The 19,895-nt window shown below is 48.7% G+C and overlaps 1 protein-coding gene across 3 annotated transcripts in view; it reads right to left on the bottom strand.

Moving 5' to 3' along the window:
* LOC140386708 (complement factor B-like) overlaps window positions 1-19,895 on the bottom strand; it is a 109,786-nt gene that overhangs the window by 43,008 nt on the left and 46,883 nt on the right. For all 3 annotated transcript variants that reach the window (XM_072469293.1, XM_072469294.1, XM_072469295.1), the window contains 2 exons: window positions 17,740-17,892; window positions 7,223-7,362 (listed from right to left, as the gene is read on the bottom strand). In XM_072469293.1, coding sequence (XP_072325394.1) covers window positions 7,223-7,362; window positions 17,740-17,892 — 293 coding nt within the window. The remainder of the gene's footprint in view (window positions 1-7,222; window positions 7,363-17,739; window positions 17,893-19,895) is intronic.

Raw genomic sequence — 19,895 nt, 5'->3', positions numbered from 1 at the left:
GGGACTGCCACATCTGCGCGGAATGCAAGCCGCATTTTGTCAGGCCAGATGGAGCGCACCTGATTAAGGCTTCCCGCCCCTTTGAATGCCTCAGTCTCGATTTCAAAGGGCTCCTCCCCTCCACCGACCGCAACGCATATTTTCTTAATGTAGTGGACGAATACTCCCGCTTCCCTTTTGCCATTCCCTGTTCTGACATGACCGCGGCCACAGTCATTAAAGCCCTGAACAGCATCTTCACACTGTTCGGTTACCCCGCATCCGTCCACAGCGACAGGGGGTCCTCTTTCATGAGTGACGAGCTGCGCCAGTTCCTGCTCAGCAAGGGCATAGCCTCAAGCAGGACGACCAGCTACAACCCCCGGGGGAACGGGCAAGTAGAAAGGGAGAACGGTACGGTCTGGAAGGCCGTCCTACTGGCCCTACGGTCCAGGGACCTCCCAGTTTCACGGTGGCAGGAGGTCCTCCCGGACGCTCTCCATTCCATCCGGTCATTATTATGTACGAGCACTAATAAAACGCCTCATGAGCGTCTCCTTGTCTTCCCTAGGAGGTCCTCCTCTGGTACGTCGCTGCCGACCTGGCTGGCGGCCCCAGGACCCATCCTGCTCCGAAAGCATGTGCGGGCACATAAGGCGGACCCGTTGGTCGAAAGGGTTCACCTCCTCCACGCGAACCCCCAGTACGCCTACGTGGAGTACCCCGACGGCCGACAGGACACGGTCTCCCTGCGGGATCTGGCGCCCGCCGGCAACACGCACACCCCCCCGACACCATCAACCCAACCCCCCCCCTTCCTGCCACCGCCGCACCCCGCGACCGCCCCCTTCCCAGGAGGATCGGTTCCCCTCCCCTCAGCACCGACCAAGAATCAAGCCCGAGCTGAAACCGTACGGCTCCTGGAGGCGACAACACTGGTACAAGCACCACCACCACCGCCGGGGCCGAGGCGATCGACACGGACGACCAGACCGCCCGACCGACTCGTGGCGTCGATGTAAAACAAATATGGACTGTTCACAAGAACGTTTTGCTTTTCTTCCTATACCCTCTGTAAATAGTTGCAACAGGACGAAATTGTCCAATACTGTATTGCCATGTGAATGTTTTGTCCTCCCAGGACCAGCCCTGTAAACCCTTACCACCATACGAAGCATCACCCCGCCGGGTTCATTTTTGACAAGGGGTGAATGTGGTAGTATGTATTGGGGGTCATGTGGGACTGGAAGCCCTAATGTCATTGGCTGACAGATCCCGGGTCCTGGTTGGCCGTTGACCTCAAGCTCCGCCCTGAAGGCGGAGTATAAGAAGCCGGAGTCTTCCCCCGCAGGCCAGTTTACTATCGAGCTGCGGGGGAACAGACATGCTTAATAAAGCCTCATCGACTTCACTCTATTCGTCTCACGGAGTCTTTGTGCGCTACAACCTGGGTTTGGGGTCAGCCGCAAGAAACCACTTTCCGGCGGGTAAAGCAACAATTGTCGTCGTCTGGGTTACTAACCCACTATGATCCTGGAAAGACTTTGCTCGTCACATGTGATGCATCCCCGTATGGTATTGGGGCCGTCCTGTCCCACAAGATGGAGAACGGGGCCGAGCGACCGATAGCTTTCGCCTCCCGCACATTGACTGCAGCGGAGAAAAAGTACACGCAGATCGAGAAGGAGGGCCTGGCAGTGGTTTTTGCGGTGAAACGCTTCCACCAGTACGTGTATGGCCGCCATTTCACTATCGTGACTGATCATAAGCCTCTGCTGGGACTTTTCAGAGAGGATAAGCCAATACCGCCCATTGCTTCCGCACGGATCTAGCGCTGGGCTTTGTTGCTTGCTGCATACGAGTATTCTCTGGAGCACAAACCAGGAACACAGATAGCAAATGCCGACGCACTGAGCCGATTGCCTTTATCGACCGGCCCCATGTCGACCCCCACGACCGGTGAGGTGGTTGCAACCCTAAATTTTATGGACACCTTGCCTGTCACGGCATCACAGATACGTGAGTGGACCCAAACGGAGCCAGTCCTGTCAAAGGTTCGGCACATAGTCCTGTATGGTATGCAGCATAGACAGCTCCCAGGCGAGGTGCGGGCATTTTCCTCCAAGCTGTCAGAATTCAGCGTGGAAGACGGCATCCTCTTGTGGGGGATGTGTGTGATTGTCCCGGAAAAAGGACAGGAGCTGATACTAAGAGACTTGCACAATGGGCATCCAGGTGTGACCAAAATGAAAATGTTGGCCCGGTGTTATGTCTGGTGGCCAGGCCTCGACACCGACATTGAGAAGGTGGCCCAAAACTGCTCCATTTGCCAGGAGCATCAGAAGCTTCTGCCGGCCGCGCCCCTACATAACTGGGAATGGCCAGGGCGGCCTTGGGCACGCTCGCATGCAGATTTCGCAGGCCCTTTTCAAGGATCCATGTTCCTTCTATTAATCGGCGCCCAGTCTAAATGGCTAGAGGTGCATAAGATGCAGGGGACAACGTCCTGCGCAACAATTAAGAAGATGCGTTTGTCTTTTAGTACGCATGGCCTCCCCGAGGTGCTGGTCACGGATAACAGCACTCCATTCACGAGTGAGGAGTTTGCGAGGTACATGAAGATGAACGGCATACGCCATATCCGCACTGTCCCTTACCACCCGGCTTCAAATGGGTTGGCAGAGCGCGCAGTGCAGACATTCAAAAGAGGCCTAAAGAAGCAGTCTTCCGGATCAATGGACACGAGACTGGCTCGCTTTTTGTTTACGTATTGGACCACCCCCCATGCGGTGACTGGGATAGCTCCCGCAGAACTCCTAATGGGCCGGAGACTTCGCACCCGCCTTAGTATGGTTTTCCCGGACATTGGCACAAAAGTACGCCGCACACAAGAACGGCAGGGACAGGGATTTTCTCGGCATCGGCCGATTCGGCAGTTTGCGCCCGGTGACCCAGTGTTCGTTCGGAATTTTGCTGGTGGTGCCCAGTGGGTTCCTGGCGTAATCTTTCGCCAAACGGGCCCTATATCTTACCAGGTGCAAGCCCAGGGTCGTCTCCAGCGCAAACATGTAGACCACGTTAGGTCCAGAGGACTATCCCCTCCAAAGATTCCCCACCCCCGGAGCTCATTTCTACAGCCGCAGAGACCAGAGACAAGGGAAGGTAGTCCTCACAATCTTCCACTGGTGCCTCACTCAAAGCCTGCGCAGGTCGTTACAGAACCGAATGGAGATAGAGACGCTGACATGACGGAGGCAGCAGACTCTGACTCCGAGATGGAGACACAGGACGCATCAGAGGGGGAATCCTCGGGTCCACGGGCCGTGGAAGTACAACCGTTACGCCGTTCATCACGGAAGCGCCGGTCTCCGTCTCGTTACACGCCGCCTGATCCAGCGCCGCGTACAAATGGTGTCCGGCCTGCGGCAAAACGAGTCCGACGCCCTCCTTCGCCAGGGTCTTCGGTGGATTCCTTGGACTTTGGGGGGAGGGGGAAGGGATGTTATAACCTGCCTGCTTACCATTGGCTGGGGACGAATGACAATCCCACAATCCTGTGGGAGTATGAGCTTCCCCAATGAGGGGGGCGGAGAAACCATTAGTAAACTCCAAGTATAAATAAATCTGGCCAGTTTGGAACCAGCAGGAAGGAGTGTGCAGCAAGGGAAGTTGCTGCTGTTATATATGTATATGTTATTGTAAATAAATGTTATTACTTTGTATCCTTAAAGCTCGTGCTGGATTCTTCGTGGCCCTCACAAAACCCCCCAACCCTTCCTTCCCCCCGCCCCCCCACACCCCCCCACCCCCACACCACCACTGTGAACCACGTGTGCGGCTAACAATACCCTCTCTGTGTCTCCGCAGGAGAATCACCGGGAGAGAGCCCAGACTGGAGGCAGGGTGCCAGACATAAAATTCCTCACCTCCTTTGAGGAACTGGCACGGGGTGGCCGAGGGCAAATCAGTCATCAACTCAGAGTTCAGCGTACGCCACAGAGGTGAGAATCCGCCACCAGGCCCCACCCGGAGGACCTGCGAAATGTGAGTTGTTACAGCCATACAGACTGACTCATCCTCCCACTACTGACCGCGTGTCCATTCTCCCGCAAGACCTCCAGCCGATGGTGCTGACCCATCCAGGGTTGTCCCCCACCCTGTCTGCCATGAGACCACCTTGGAGGAGAGCTCCGAGGATGCAACCATCAACGCATCACAGCTGTCACCCCCACCCTCCACCAGCGCAGATATACACACCTCAGTGGGCAACGTTGGTGCACAGGCTTCTGGGACACAATCTGGTGAGCACCACTCAGTTACTGATGCACATCAGGTGTAGAATCCCCAGGTGAGACAGCAGTCGGAAGGTTGCTGGATCCCAGGACCCAGCTGGGTCCTAGCCTGATGCTGAGCTTCTGAAACAGGATTACCCAGAGCTGATGGCGACAATAGGGAGAGACCGGGACATCCAGAGGGAGATGTCAGCAATACTCCAGCAGATCCATAGCCAATTGGAGGAGTCCCAGAGGCTACGGGCACAGGAGATGGCGCTGGCAATGCGTGGCACCGAGGCCAATACTGCTAGGGTTGTGATCGCAGTGGAGAGATTGGGGTACAACATCAGCAGTATTAGTGGAGGTGTCCAAGGGGTGGCTCAGTCGGTGACGGCCATGGCTGAAGGCTTCGGTAGACTGTCCAACTCACAAGGGGAAGTGACCCAGTACCAGGCTGACCTAGATGAGGTTCTGCGGGAAATTTCCCGCTCTCAAATGGGAATGGTCGAGGCTCTGTGGAGCTTGTCCCACTCGCAGGTGGGCACTGCTGAGGCACTGTAGGGCGTGGCCCAGTCACTGAGAAACATCACCAAGGGTGTCAACACCATGGTGCAGACATTGGGGGAGCCACTAGGACTGGCAGAGCCAGATGATGAAAGGGCAGCCGGGGCTCAATACAGCTGCCTCTCCGTTCCGAGGTGAACCCCAGGGCCCTATTTGCACCCACCGGGAGGAGGGGGCACTGGGTGACAACCCAAACCATCCCATGGACTGGCGGCAACTGCCACCTGCTTCCCACAAGTTCCACCCCTCTCTTGTGCCACGTCCCGCAGCCAGCACCCGGGACAGGGTGGCACGGCCATTCCCAGAGCCCCCAGAGGTCGCCCGCCAGGGGCATGAAAGGCCATAGGACATGGTAAGCAGCTGGCTGCCTCCACCTCTGATGTGCATCCTGGGGTCACACCTAGATGTTGTGGGAGAGCAAGGAAGGCCTAGCATGTCGAAGATCACTGAGAGGGCACTGGGGGGGGGGAGGGGGGGGGGGGGGGGGGGGAGGTTGGTAGGGGGTAAGGAGGGGAGCGTGCATGGGGGAGGAGGTGGGGACATTGGGGGTGGAGGGGAGGGAGAGTGGGGCGGCACCATCGGCAGAGTGGGGCAGTGGTGTACTCTTGTACGAGACATTAAAATACCCTCACCACAACCAATATGGTGACTCTGGCTCTTTGTTCCACGGTGCAGGCCGACCACCAATCCCATGTTCCATCTCCCAGACATGGAGTTCTGCCCCCCCCCCCGTACCCTCTCCCCAACCTGACACCCTGCCCGGTGGGGGGGCCCTGCTCACTGGACCACATACCCTGCACCCCAGACACCCAAAAGGAACGTCACCCCCTGGGTGATCGAAGGTTGGCCGCTGCATCTGTGATGCTGCCTCCTGCAGTGACCAAGTACAGTGACCATGCATCAAGGTGTGATAGGGATGGTAGACAATGAGCCCCACATGCTACATGGCACGTCCACCCACTGGGACCCACTTGGGTTGTGTGAAGTGCTCAGTTAACTACAATTGCCAATTCCCTACTTGCAATGGCCTCCAGCCACACAGCCAGAGGCATCTGTGGTCAGTAGGAGTTGTGGGTGGTCGGTGGGGGCAGATAGGCAGGGACTAGGGTTGCCCCCAGAATGGGTACACACAATCCATGGGTTGGCATGGAGGACCCGTGTACGGTTGTCCCCCCCAGCAGAGCCCCTCCAACCCCGAAACGCCCCCAGCCCAACCCCCCCTTGGTGGCCCATCCCAACCGGTTGCCCCCCTCACCCCCCTCCGAGCAATGGGGCAGCAAGCCCAGTGCCCCTGAGCTCATGGCCTGTGAGCGAAGGTGGCTGCTCATCTCCCAGGATCCTCACAGTAGCCCTTCCGCCAGGTTCACGTTTTTTAAAAGGAGCACTAATTGGCGCCAGCGTGAGCACTTGCTGGGGAGGCTGATGAATGACGGGAGGCCGTTGGATATGGGGTGGCTCCCGTTAATTGTATGGAAATAGGGCTCAAGTGGTGATTATTGGTTTCTCGCCACGCCACGGCAGAATCCCGACTTTGCCTATGGGAGTGGACCGGTTGTATTGCAAACGGCTTTGCGCTTGGTGCGTTTTTAGCCTCTCCTGCTATTCACCGGCCTCGTCGCGCTCTCACTCATGTAAACCGAGGCCACTAAACCGCGTCTTATGTCCTGTAAGGCCAAAGGTGTCTGGCAAATGGAAATGTCACACCAGAGAATTAAAGGTTCTGCTTCTGGTGTTTGGATCAGGCTAATTACCCAGTTCAAGCAGAAGTGTGTCTGAACTTAGATTGTGCTATACCTATCACGGGGAGTACTTAATGATGGCACTAGCTTAAAAAAGAAGGGGCTCTGTCACTTTTATCAGTGTAACATTAATTTTTGTCAGTGTTTCATTAATCGGAAACTAGTTGGTTTCCTGAAGCAGCCTCTACCAGAGAGGCCTCACTATTCTCATGATAGAAAAGTGTTCTGAGGGAGTCTGACTGCTGGGTCAGTTGGATTCAGCTCATGAAGGGATAAGCCATGTTGGTACAAATGGGAAGCCGTACAGAAAAGATCAATTGCATGAAGACACCAAGATCACGGGGGATTCAGTTCAGAAGAAATGGGGAGAGAAGCTGGGTTCTGAAGGATAGCAAGGTATTTCAAAAATGGAAAGATAGGTGGGACTGGAAAGGATATCTTCAAAAGGATGTGGAAAGAGTGATAATGGGAGTTGGAAGGCAGAACATAGGTAGGGTGGAGGAGGAGGAAACACTATTGAGTGGGTCCAGAAAGAGAAGCCGTTCATGGTTAAAAGATCAAAGTGAAAACATTCATGGGCGCCAGGTGGGTGTTCTGCTTTCTGGTCATATGAAACAGCACTCTTAACATTCTGTTATTTGGAATTTTCAAACGATGTTCACTTACTCTGTTTTGCATATCAATGACGACTTGCCATGGCCACTCGTATTCTTTCGATTTGATACCGCCAAATATTCTCGAAATGGGTCTTTGTATCACATTCCCTCGGACGCCACAATCAAAGGCGGGTAAGGCGGGTACGGTTTCTAAGAAGGACGAAAGCAAAGTCCAATGAAGTTGAACTGTTTACCTGCAGTATCTTTCTGCTCACGCGCAATCTAAAAGGAGGAGTGAACTGAACTTGAGGCTCCAAATGTCCTGAACTTCTCCAGTTTAAATTAAATTAACACCGTCACATTCAGTAGAAGCCTGCCTGGGAATCCAGTGGAGGCAGGTGCGAAGATGCGAAATGATGGAACTCCCTCCTGCAGACGAAAGGTCTGCTGATAGTCACCAGCTCCTACGAGAATGACCAGCTGACAGATGGGAGTAAATTTATTGAGATGGCCAGAAATGTAGTGATCTTTGCGAGGGGTTTCAGGATGGAAGGCGTCTTGATCACAAAGATACACAAAGCTCTTTTGAAGAACCAAACTAACTTTATTAACACTGCTAAATTTGAGTTCGACACTTATTCTGAATAGCAAACAAACACGTAAGAATTAAACAACACTCACTAACACTATCTCTGTCCACTAATTATAACTATTATATCTTAACTAGCTCTGCAATACACTATGAATCATATCTTCGTCAGCTCCAGTCTAATCTCCTCCCCTTAGCTTATAAGCCAGTGCAATTTATAATACTGTCCCTTAGCTCCCTCTAGTGGCTAGGCTTAACATAACATTAACTCTTCACATGCTGTACATTTGTATAATATCACAAGAAAGGGAGGGGAAAATGTGGCAGGGAAAAGTCAGTTTGATAAACATCTGGATAAAATGCAATCGAGGGATACTAGAATAAATGCTGATAGAGGGGATTGAATACAAAAACTGCCTCTGAACTGTGCAAAGGATATAAATAATCCTTTTCAGGAAAGTAAATGTTGTAAACTGGGATGTAAGGTACATGGGCATTCTGCAACTTTGTTTTAATTTAACTGTGAGGCCTGGGAGATATTTTGCAGTGGGGATCCCTGGGGAGTTTGTACGGAGCCTGTAGAAAGAAGGATTCATAGATACATAGAAGATAGGAGCAGGAGGAGGCCTTTTGGCCCTTCGAGCCTGCTCCGCCATTTATCACGATCAAGGCTGGTCATCCAACTCAATAGCCTAATCCTGCTTTCTCACCGTAACCTTTGATCCTATTTGCCCCAAGTGCTATATCTAGCCACCTCTTGAATATATTTAATGTTTTAGCATCAACTACTTCCTGTGGTAATGAATTCCACAGGCTCACCACTCTTTGGGTGAAGAAATATCTCCTCATCTCTGTCCGAAATGGTTTACCCTGAATCTTCAGACTTTGACCCCTGGTTCTGGACACACCCACCATCGGGAACAACTTCCCTGCATCTACCCTGTCTAGTCCTGTTAGAATTTTATAAGTCTTTATGAGATTCCCCCCCTCATTCTTCTGAACTCCAGCGAGAACAATCCTAACCTAGTCAATCTCTCCTCATATGGCAGTTTGTCCATTTTTAAGAAAACAACTTGAACATTTACATGAATGTACATGAACATATGCTCCTGCTATTAGCTGTATGATAGACATGGTTCATCGAGCTGAATCTTGCTGGGGAGGTAACACACAGTGGTAGGAGATTTGGGGGATTAAGAGATATGCCATGAATCTCAGAGTTTACTGATTGATTTACACCGCTGAGCTATTTGTTTCACACAAACAGCATCTCGCCCTGAGTCTCCTTTTTATTTTTAAGATCCAGCTGGATTTACACGTTAATTTCCCATGGTTTCACATCAGAGCATTAGGTCTGGTGTTAAATATATCAGTAGACTTTTAAAGAAATTATCATTGTTGATCCAATGACAATCAACCTCTCTGGCTCAGAAAATAAACAATTTAGAGTGTTCAATCTCATTCATTCATGTTGTAAATTGTTGTTGGAGAGTTTTTTAAAAATTTAATGAAAACTTTAACAGTTTTTCTTTTCCTTTTTGTGCCTTTTTACTTTCTCTGTGAAACTTTTACTTTCTAGGAGGGAAAACTACAAGGTAGTGTTAAATCACATTGGTGATGTTGTTTTGAGGTGGGGGGAGTTCTTTTATGTAATCTCACCTTGTTCAGCTCTGCACCAGAACTTCACCATACTTCACCATACTTCAAACTTTTCCTCAGGGTCTTCTTTTATACAGAACACCACAACCACAACACGGGTCTAGTTCCGTTGAACTAGGTACTTCAAGGATGTATTCCTTGGTTCAGGTACCCCTTTTATTGTCTTTATCTTATCTTTAAGTGGATGCAATCCCTTCGCATCAACTCTGAAACCTAAATACATGATATAATCAGCCTGAAACGTGAAGTTCTCTTGCTTTCGACAAATACCAGCTTCTTTAAATCTCTTGAAGACTTCTTCCAAATTTTCTCTGTGTTCCTCTGGTGTTGCTCCTGTCACAAGGACATCATCCAGATACAAGACAACCTTCGGAATTCCCTGCAATAGGCTCTCCATTGTGAGTTGGAATATTGCACAGGCTGTCGAGATACCGAAGGGCAATCTCATATATTGGAACTAACCTTTATGAGTATTTATGGTGACAAACCTTTTTGACTGATCTTCCAGCTCAAGTTGCTGGTATGCATGGCTTAATTCTCACTTGGTGTATTTGAGGCCTCCTCCTATAAATTTTCTATCCTAGGTACAGGATATTTATCTACTTTAGGAGCCCTGTTCACGGTTATGTTATAATCACTGCAGGTTCGGACTGTGTGGTCCAACTTCACCACTGAGACGATGGGTGCTGCCCATTCTGAAAACTGTGCTACAGTAATTACCCCTGGGTCTCCCAGACGCTTCAACTCCACCTCTACTTTCTGGTGCAGAGCATTGGGCACTGATGTTGCTTTCGGCTTGATGTCGATCTTTGCTTTCACGCCTTTTACGCACCCCACCTCTCTCTGGAAAAACTTGCGGTAGTTGCATAGAAGTTCCTAGAAAACCCCGTCTGTGATGCTGAATATTTCTAGTCAATTTAGCTTGATTTTCGTCAGCCAATATAGCCCCAAGAAGCTTGGACTCTGTCCCATCACAACGGTTAAAGAAAGCTGGGCTGACTTGTTTTGGTACAGTACTGGTATTGCCGCCGTTCCCAATATCTTCAGTGCCTCCCAGTATAAGTGGCTGCGATCCACCCTGTGGATACCTAAACATTTGGTCGCCCAGTGGCAGCCGCCCAAGTATCAACACAAGGACAAACACAATGTGTGGGGGGGTGGGGGGGGGTTGTTTTATGTAATCTCACCTTGTTGAGTTTATATACTTCGAAATTTTCCTCAGGGTCTTCTTCAAACTTGGTGACTGGAACATTTTTGGGGGGAGCTGGGGGTTGTCTGTCTGACTCTGCATCTGGCTTGTTTGTGGCCTTTTCTATTACATCTGAAACAGATGAATTCCTTACACTTGCATCATTCTTTGGAATGCTCTCCGCCCCACCGGTAACAAGCCTCTAACCCTTGTGTCTGTCAGCCACGTTCCTTCTTCTCAGACTCTGCTGATCACTCACTCCGGGAAGTACGAGCAGCCGGTGCTTCCCGCCATTACTGGTTCATCTTGCTCTGCACGGCTTGTACTTCAAAAGTGCTTTGTTCAGCGTTTTCAGTTACTTGAGCCAACTCGAACAATTTGTCCAAGGGTATCTTGCTTTCTGACAGCAACCTCTTCTGAATATTTAAGTTATTAATCCTGCAGACCAACCGGTCACATAACATGTTGCTAAGAGATGTACCAAATTCACCATGTTCCGACATCTGTTGAAGTCTGGTCACAAAAGCAGATATTGTTTCTCCAGGCCGTCTAATAGCTGTATGGAATTTATTACACTCCATAATAATGGAGGATCGGGGATTAGAATGGTCCCTCGCTGGTTGCACCAATTGATCAAAAGACTCGGAGTCTGGAGCCTCCAGAGATATTAGGCTTCGCACAAGGTTTTTTGTTTGTGGGCCGCAAGCTGTAAATAATATTACTTTCTGTTTATCTTCTGCCATGATTTCGTTGGCAGTGAAAAAGTATCAAGGCCTTTCGACATATTGGCCCCAACTTTCAACCTCCAGATCAATTTTCCCGAATAGTGGCATAGCTATTCGACTGCTGACGCTGTTTTATCTTTCTTCGGAACTCTGAGGCCACTCTTCCCATCCTTTCAAAATTCGCCGACTGTCCTTCGACTGGATTGATTTATTCTCATCGCCAATGCTGTAGTGCGAGGCAATCTGACGAGATGGTGTTGAATTACAACGGTGATTTATTTAACAAAAGATAACCACAGAACAGCACAACTCCAACACTGATCTAGTTCCTGTGACTCTGAAGCTTACTCTGATGATATACCACCAGCAAGGCCTGCGCCTAGACGCCTGACAGGCTAAGGTTCGCGCACTCTGTCCCCATAGGCTCCGGATGGGTCACATGGCCAGCGAAGCATCTCCCCGCTTAAAGGGGCCGCACTACCACACACTGTCTCAATCCATGCTTTCTTTCCCTCTCTTTATTTCTCTTTCTGGCCACACTGGATATCTTTCTTCTCAGGTTTTATTGTTTCTTTCTCACCAGGTAAGCAATCACTCTGTACCCAGACGCCTCATTACTCTCACTGGGCTGTCAGCAGCTCACACTTGCGCAAGTTACAACACAGTTTTTTTTAAAACCTCAAGCTGATAAAAGTCTAACTGAAGGCTACACTGTGACATGCGCTGCTCCAGCAAGAAGAATCTATCATGTTTCATTGCCTTGGCTGTCACCATTTAGCAAGCAAAGGTTTTTATTTAGTTTGTGTTATTTCTGGCTCACTATCTGTCAATTAGCATGGACCCATAAGAGTTAGGAAGGTCAGAAAATGTGGACTTTAGAATATTAATTTTAAAATAATAATTTTTCCAATTAAGGGGCAATTTTACATGGCCAATCGGCCTACCCTGCACATCTTTGGGGTGTCTGTGTGAGACCCACACAGGCACGAGGAGAATGTGCAAACTCCACATGGACAGGGACCTGGGGTTGGGATTGAACCCGGTCCTCGGTGCCAGGAGGCAGAAGTGCTAACCACTGCGCCCTAACATTAGAACTTTAATAACTGAGAAAGTTGGAGGATATGGCATATACTCTTTCTTTAATTCATTCATGGAATGAGAGCATCATTGGCAAGGCCAGCATTTATTGTCCATCCCTAATTGCCCTTGAGAAGGTGGTGGTGAGTTGTCTTCTTCAACTGCTGCAGTCATGTTGTGTAGGTACACCCACAGTGCTGTTAGAGGGGGTGTTCCAGGATTTTGACCTAGCAACAGTGAAGGAACGGTGATATGTTTCCAAGTCGGGATAGTGAGAGGCTTGGAGGGGAACTTGGTGGTATTCACATGTGTCTGTTGCTCTTGCCCTTCCAGTTGGTAGAGGTCATGGGTGCCTTGGTGAGTTCCTGCAGAGCATCTTGTAGATGATACACACTGCTACTGTGTGTCGGTGGTGGAGGGAGTGAATGTTTGTGGAAGGGATGCCAATCAAGCAGGCTGCTTTGTCCTGGATGGTGTTGAGCTTCTTGAGTATTGTTGGAGCTGCACTCATCCAGGCAAGTGGAGAGTATTCCATCACACACGACTTGTGCCTTGTAGATGATGGACAGGCTTTGGGGAGTCAGGAGGTGAGATCGCTGCAGGATTCTTCGCATCTGACCTGCTCTTGCCAGAGTATTTATTTAGTCCAGTTCAGTTGCTGGTCAATGATAACCCGCAGGATGTTGATTGTGGGGTATTCAGCAATGTTAATGATATAGAATGTCAAGGGGCGATGGTTAGATTGTCTCTTGTTGGAGAAGGTCATTGCCTGGCACTTGTGTGGTGTTCATGCCACTTGTCAGCCCATCTTGGATAGTGTCTGAGGAGTCGGGAACAGTGCTGAATATTATGCAATCATCAGTGAACAGCCCCATTCTGACCTTATGATGGAAGGGAGGTCATTGATGTGATGATATGCCTGTGCACAGTTTTGTATATAGTTAGTAATGCGACCTCCAACCAGCTGGTGGCGCCAGACATACATCACGTTACCAGAGATACCAGTCAGTTGGTAGTAAGACGTACAACAGGATAGTCGCACTTAGGAGAGTTCACCAAACTCACTTAGTAACTTTGTCTGTATAGCAATCTGTTAGTTCTTTCCACGTGTTTGCTAATAAAATCATTGTTCTAGTTAAACAATTAGATGTTCTGTGTATATCATTATAACGGTGGGATCACAGAACACAACTATTGATGAAGCAACTGAACATGGTTAGGCCCAGGACACTACCTTGTGGAACTCCTGCAGTGATGCCCTGGTTTTCCCCTTGATTCCAATTATCTCCAGTTTTGCTAGGGCTCCTTGATGCAATAGTCGATCAAATTCTACCTTGATGCCAAGGGCAGCAACTCTCACGTCACCTCTGGGGTTCAGCTCTTTTGTACATGTTTGAACCAAGGCTGTAATGAGCTCAGGAGCTGAGTGACCATGGCGGAACCCAAACTGAGTGTCATTGAGTAGGTTATTACCAAGCAAGTGCAGCTTGATAGCACTATTGATGGCCCCTTCCATCACTTTACTGATGATTGAGGGTAGACTGATAAAGTGGTCATTGGCTGGGTTGGATTTGTCCTGTTTCCTGTGTACAGGACACACCTGGACAATTTTTCACATTGCTGGGTAAATGCCAGTGTTGTAGCTGTAGTGGAACAGCTTGGCTAGGGGTGCGTCAAGTTCTGGAGCACAAGTCTTCAGTACTATTGTCGGAATATTGTAAGGGTTCATAGTTTTTCCAGTATCCAGTGCCTTCAGCCATTTCTTGATATCATGTGGAGTGAATCGTATTGGCTGAAGACTGACATCTGTGATGCCGGGGACTTCTGGAGGAGACCGAGATGGACCATCCACTCGGCACTTCTGGCTGAAGATTATTGTGAATGCCTCAGCCTTGTCTTTTGCACTTTTCTGGGCTCCTCCATCATTGAGGATGGGGATATTTGTGGAGCCTATTCCTCCAGAGGGTGGTTTATTTATTTATTTTTTAATAAATTCAGAGTACCCAATTCATTTTTTCCAATTAAGGGGCAATTTAGCATGGCCAATCCACCTCGCCTGCACATCTTTGGGTTGTGAAGGCGAAACCCACGCAAATACGGGGAGAATGTGCAAACTCCACACGGAGAGTGACCCAAACCGGGATCGAACCTGGGACCTCGGTGCCATGAGGCAGCAGTGCTAACCATTGTGCCACCGTGCTGCCCTAGTGAGTTGTTTAGTTGCCACCATTCATGACAAGTTATAGCAAGACTGCAGAGCTTAGATCTGATGCGTTCATTGTGAAATCACTTAGCTGTGTCTTGCTGTTACTTGCTGTTTATGCTGTTTGGCACGCAAGTAGTCCTGTGTTGTTGCTTCACCAGGTCGACACCTCATTTTTCAGTATGTCTTATGTTGCTCCTGGTGTGCCCTCTTGCACTCTTCATTGAACCAGAGTTGATCCCCTGATTTGGCGGTGATGGTAGAGTGGGGGATATGCAAGGCCATGAGGTTGCAGATTGTGGTTGAGTACAATTCTGCTGTGATAATGGTCCACAACGCCTCATGGATGCCTAGTTTTGATTTGCTAGATCCGTTCAAAGTCTATCCCATTTGGCACAGTGATGGTGCCACACAACATGAAGAGGCTATTCTCAATGTGAAGACGGGACATTGTTTCCACAAGGACTGTGCACTCTTACCGAAACTCTCCTGGACAGATGCATCTGCAGCAGACTGGTTGGTGAAGATGAGATCAAGTATGTTTTTCCCTCTTGTTGGTTCCCTCACCACCTGCTGCAGACCCAGCCTAACAGCAATGTCCTTTAGGACTTAGCCAGTTCGATCAGCAATGGTGCTACCGAGCCACTCTTGGTGATAGACATTGAAGTTGCCCACCCAGAGTACACTCTGAGTACTTTGCCACCCTCAGTGCTTTTTCCAATTGGTGTTCAATATGGAGGAGTACGGATTTATCAGCTGAGGGTGGTCGGTACGTGGTAATCAGCAGGAGGTTTCCTTGTCCATGTTTGACCTGGTGCCATGAGGCATCATGGGGTCCAGAGTCGATGTTGAGGACTCCCAGGGCAACTCCCTCCCAGCTGTATACCACTGCGCCACCACCTCTGCTGGGTCTGTCCTGCCGGTGGGACAGGACATAGCCAGGAATGGTGATAGTGGGGTCTGGGACATTATCTGTAACGTATGATTCAGTGAGTATGACTATGTTAGACCATTGCTTGACTAGTCTGTGAGACAACTCCCCCAATTTTGGCACAAGCCCCCAGATGTTAGTAAGGGGAACTCTGTTGGGCTGACAAGGCTGAGTTTGCTGTTGCCATTACCAGTCCCAACGTTGATGCCAGGCGCTCTGTCCAGTTTATTCCTTTTAGATTTTTTAATGGTTTGATACAACTGAGTGGCTTGCTAGGTCACTTCAGAGGACGGTTAAGAGTCAACCACATTGCTGTGAATCAGGAGTCACATGTAGACCAGACCAAGTAAGGGTGGCAGATTTCCTTCCTTCAAGGACATTAGCAAACAAGATGGCTTTTTACATCAATTGACAATAGTTTCATGGTCGCCATTAGACTTTTAATTCCAGATTTTTATTGATTCAGATATCACCATCTGATGTGGTGGGGTTACAACCCGATCCCCAGTGCATTACCCTGGGTGTCTGGATTACTAGTCCTGTGACAATACTATTATGCAACAACTCTGATTGGTTTGAAGTCAAGTTATCATTCCAGGTAGTTGCGTGGGGATTGAATATTGTTTATTCCCCTACTCGGTCCACTGGTTGTCCACGCAATGTTTCTTCAATTCTTTCAAATATCTTGTTTGTAAGTGGACCTCTAGATTGTTTGCTTACTTTTTAATTGTCCATGCTGGTTTGTGTTCAACATACCTTCTTCAGTATATCGTTATGAAGCCATGCTTCATTGAAAATGACTTTATGAATTTACTGGCTTGAAACCACTAATTTATTTAAAGTTCAAGCCACATACAAATGATTTGAATCACAGTCAAAGTTGGCTGAATATTTGCATCTCTGTATCTTCTGTATTCCAAAGCTACTGAAATGGAGACAATCTGTCTGCAAAGTCTCACCAGGAACAATTGTCTTGAAGGAATATGAATGGGAGCCATCTCCAACCCCATCAGCAAAGCATCCAAACCATCACTGGATACTTAACTGGGCGGAGACACTTGGACAATGGTACTCTGCCAATGGAATGAATGTGCCCAGATGTAATCTAAACATGTAAGCCTGGTAACTGGAATCCATTAGCTGTGACCATATTTGGGTCACTAGACAGTTGGAAAGAGGGCCATGTGACAATCCACATGTGCTTCAGCACCTGTTTTTCCCTGCAGACCCTGTGCACAAGCAAATGAGGTGCTGAAGAAACAAGACCCTATGGGTTGTCCAGAAGGACCATCAATTTTCAGCCCTAAGCCAGCCAAGTCCCCAACATTCAAAAGCTGTGCATGCCTTTAACTTCACCAAACTTCAAATTGCTTAAATTATTCTCCCATTCTACAATCTATTTGTGTGTTTGTGAACTTTGAGTGTGTCTCTGGAAGTTGAAGCATTTCTATTATTTTCTTTCACCAGTTGAGGTACAATAAATATCATTCTCTTTATTTAAAATAAACCTCAAGCATACCTGTCTGTTGGTGTCTTTTATAGTCACAGGGTGTAAACAGTTAAACACTCACTGAATTGGAAAGCACATCCTTTGAAAAAACTCTGTTACCATCAGACAAGGAGGAGGGAAAGAGGGGAGCCATTCTATCCCATCTCACCTGATCGTCACAATATTATGAATATCTGGGTCTTGCAGTTTGTCTAATGCCACAACATTGCATTAGAGCAAAGAGGCCAGGATACAATCCGTCACAGTACCATTTAAAAAGAAATTCCAATTAAGGGGCATTAGCATAGCCAATCCACCTACCCCACACATCTTTGGGTTGTGGGGGTGAGACCCATGCAGACTCCCCGAATGTGCAAACTCCACACAGACAGTGACCTGGAGCTGGGATCGAACCCGGGTCCTCGGCGCCATGAGGTAGCAGTGCTAACCACTGCGCCACCGTGCCGCCCTTTGTCACAGCACCTTTATGTTCCCTACTAAACTCATCCTAGACAAAGGTAACGTATCGCTTCACCACCTCACTTCACTGGTGGCCTAGAATCAATCCCATCAATGATTCATCGACAAATCATCCAGATCACATTTGAAGAATGCACTTTTGGATAGATAGTCGCTGGTGCCTTCTCCATTGACCATGGCTGAGATTCTGAACGGGTTGCAACAAGTTAGCAAGTCTGTATTATATGCAGATTAACTCAATTTACCATTCTTGCTCGTCTGTTCTTGTGCTTTTTCCAGATGATGGTAGCTTGGTAGATAAAAGACATATTGGTGACCTTTTGCTGCTTTTAACGGCATCGGTACCAATGTTTCAAGATAGGATTTGAGTAATTCTCCAATTCCAATCGCAAAGATATCTGCAGTTGAGAGAGTGATAGACAATTAGAATGCATCGCCAAGTGAGCTGATGCTATTCAAGGGAATTTCTGTCTCACATATGATTAGGGAAGACTCATTTGGAAATGAGGGGGAAAAATACTTCAATCAAATATTTTAACAAATTATCCAACCCTGATTTCCACCTCTTGTGCCGAATACCACCGAGTGCGTGGTTGCCCTGGGAAATTCGCCACTTTAAGTTGGCAGCCAGGCATACAGGAAGATGACCAAATGTTTGGTCAGTTTATGGATGGCACAGCGGCACAGTGGTCATCACTGCTACTTCACAGCGCCAGGGACCCCAGTTCGATTCTGGCCTTGGATGACTGTGTGGCGTTTGCACTTTCTCCCTGTGTCTGTGTGGGATTCCTCTGGGTGCTCCGGTTTCTTTCCACAGTCCAAAGATCTGCATGTTAGGTGGATTGGCCACGCTAAATTGCCCCTTAGTGTCCAAAGATGCGCAGGTTGGGTGGGGTTGTGGGTATAAGACACGAGAGTGGGTCTGGGTGGAGTGCTCTTTTAGAGGGTTGGTGCAGCCTCGATGGGCCAAATGGCCTCCTTCTGCACTGTAGGGATCCTGTGGTCCTTATGTTTGTGTGACACCACAGTTGGTCTCAGTGCCTCTGATCCAGACGGGGGAACAAGGGCTGCCAGTCCTAACCATTATTCAATGATCGCTATGGGAGGGTGAAGGGGAGAACAAATTCAGCAATTAAGCCTTTGACACTTCAATGTCCTGCTGATACTCACTGTGCTCTCACATGTAGAATGGACACTCAGGAGAGTGTCAAAAAAACGGCCTCTTTGAGTCAGTCTCCTCAAGAAAGATGGAGAGACAACTTAGTTGACTGGAGGGGAAGGGGAGGCACCATTATATTGAATTCCTGAATTCTAAAGACCTGGATAATACTCTTCTCAATCTGCTAGTATCCAGTGAGAGCTGGGTTCAATCCAGTCAACCTATTCTCACAATGTAGGAGTTTTCAGCTGTTATTAAAGTGCAGTTAGCATGATGTAAAATTGAATGGGATATTGTGGTAGTGATTGACTGCATTTAGACATGAAGCTAGTCAATATTAACTGTTGGGTGGGCAGCCAGCAGGGCACACTGGCTACTTGCCCCCTTCTGCTCAGCAGAATCCCAACTGGTGGGCTTTCTGCCCCAAAATGGCTTCCCATTTGCAGCCTGCTAGATGCGGACTGGTGACAATATTGCAGAGTGTGCCGGCTGTTTAGCCAGAAAGCGGAGGACGGGAGTGGCATCAGGGATTGTGGTTGTGGAAAATTCTGGGCAGTCGCAGCCATGATTTTCTTTCCACTATTGGCTCCTCTTCAGCATCATCTCCAGTTAAGCTAGTCGGAGCAAGAATGGCTCAAGCCTCGACCGTCCTGTCTAAAAAACAATGGCCGTCGGGTCCTATACACATCAAGACTCTCATTTGCATATTTAAAGGGACCTACCTCATGAAACAGATGGGCATTTAAAAAGTGACAGACAGCGAGCAGAGTGCTGGTTTGAATGGCAGGGGTTAAGTCCACTGAGCCCATTCTGAGGCTTTCACTATCGTATTGATGTCAATTGTGACAAATTAGGTCCCAGGAATTTTTTTGATAGAAAAAACCCCAAGGATTTGCATTCATGTTGCGCTTTTCACAACCAACGACTTTTCAAGTGGTCACAGTTGCAATGGAGGAAGCACAGCAGCTAATTTACACACAGCAAGATCCCACAAGCAGCCACGGGATTAACCACCAGACAATCTGTTTCTGTGGTATTAATTGACGGATAAATATTGGCCAAGGCAACTTCCCTGCCCCTCTTCAAAATACTTCTATGGGATCTTTTTACATCCACCACAAAAGGAAGACAGAGCCTCAGTTTTAACGTTTCATCTGAAAGATGCCACCTCTGATTGTGCAGTGCTCCCTCAGTACTGACACTCCAGGAAATGCCAGCTTGGATCTTTGTGCTTGAAGGGGG

This window comes from Scyliorhinus torazame, chromosome 12 (genome assembly GCF_047496885.1).
Source record: "Scyliorhinus torazame isolate Kashiwa2021f chromosome 12, sScyTor2.1, whole genome shotgun sequence".
Classification (NCBI taxonomy): domain Eukaryota; kingdom Metazoa; phylum Chordata; class Chondrichthyes; order Carcharhiniformes; family Scyliorhinidae; genus Scyliorhinus; species Scyliorhinus torazame.
Note: the sequence above shows the minus strand (reverse complement) of the source record. Positions and strands in the feature narration are given on the sequence as shown.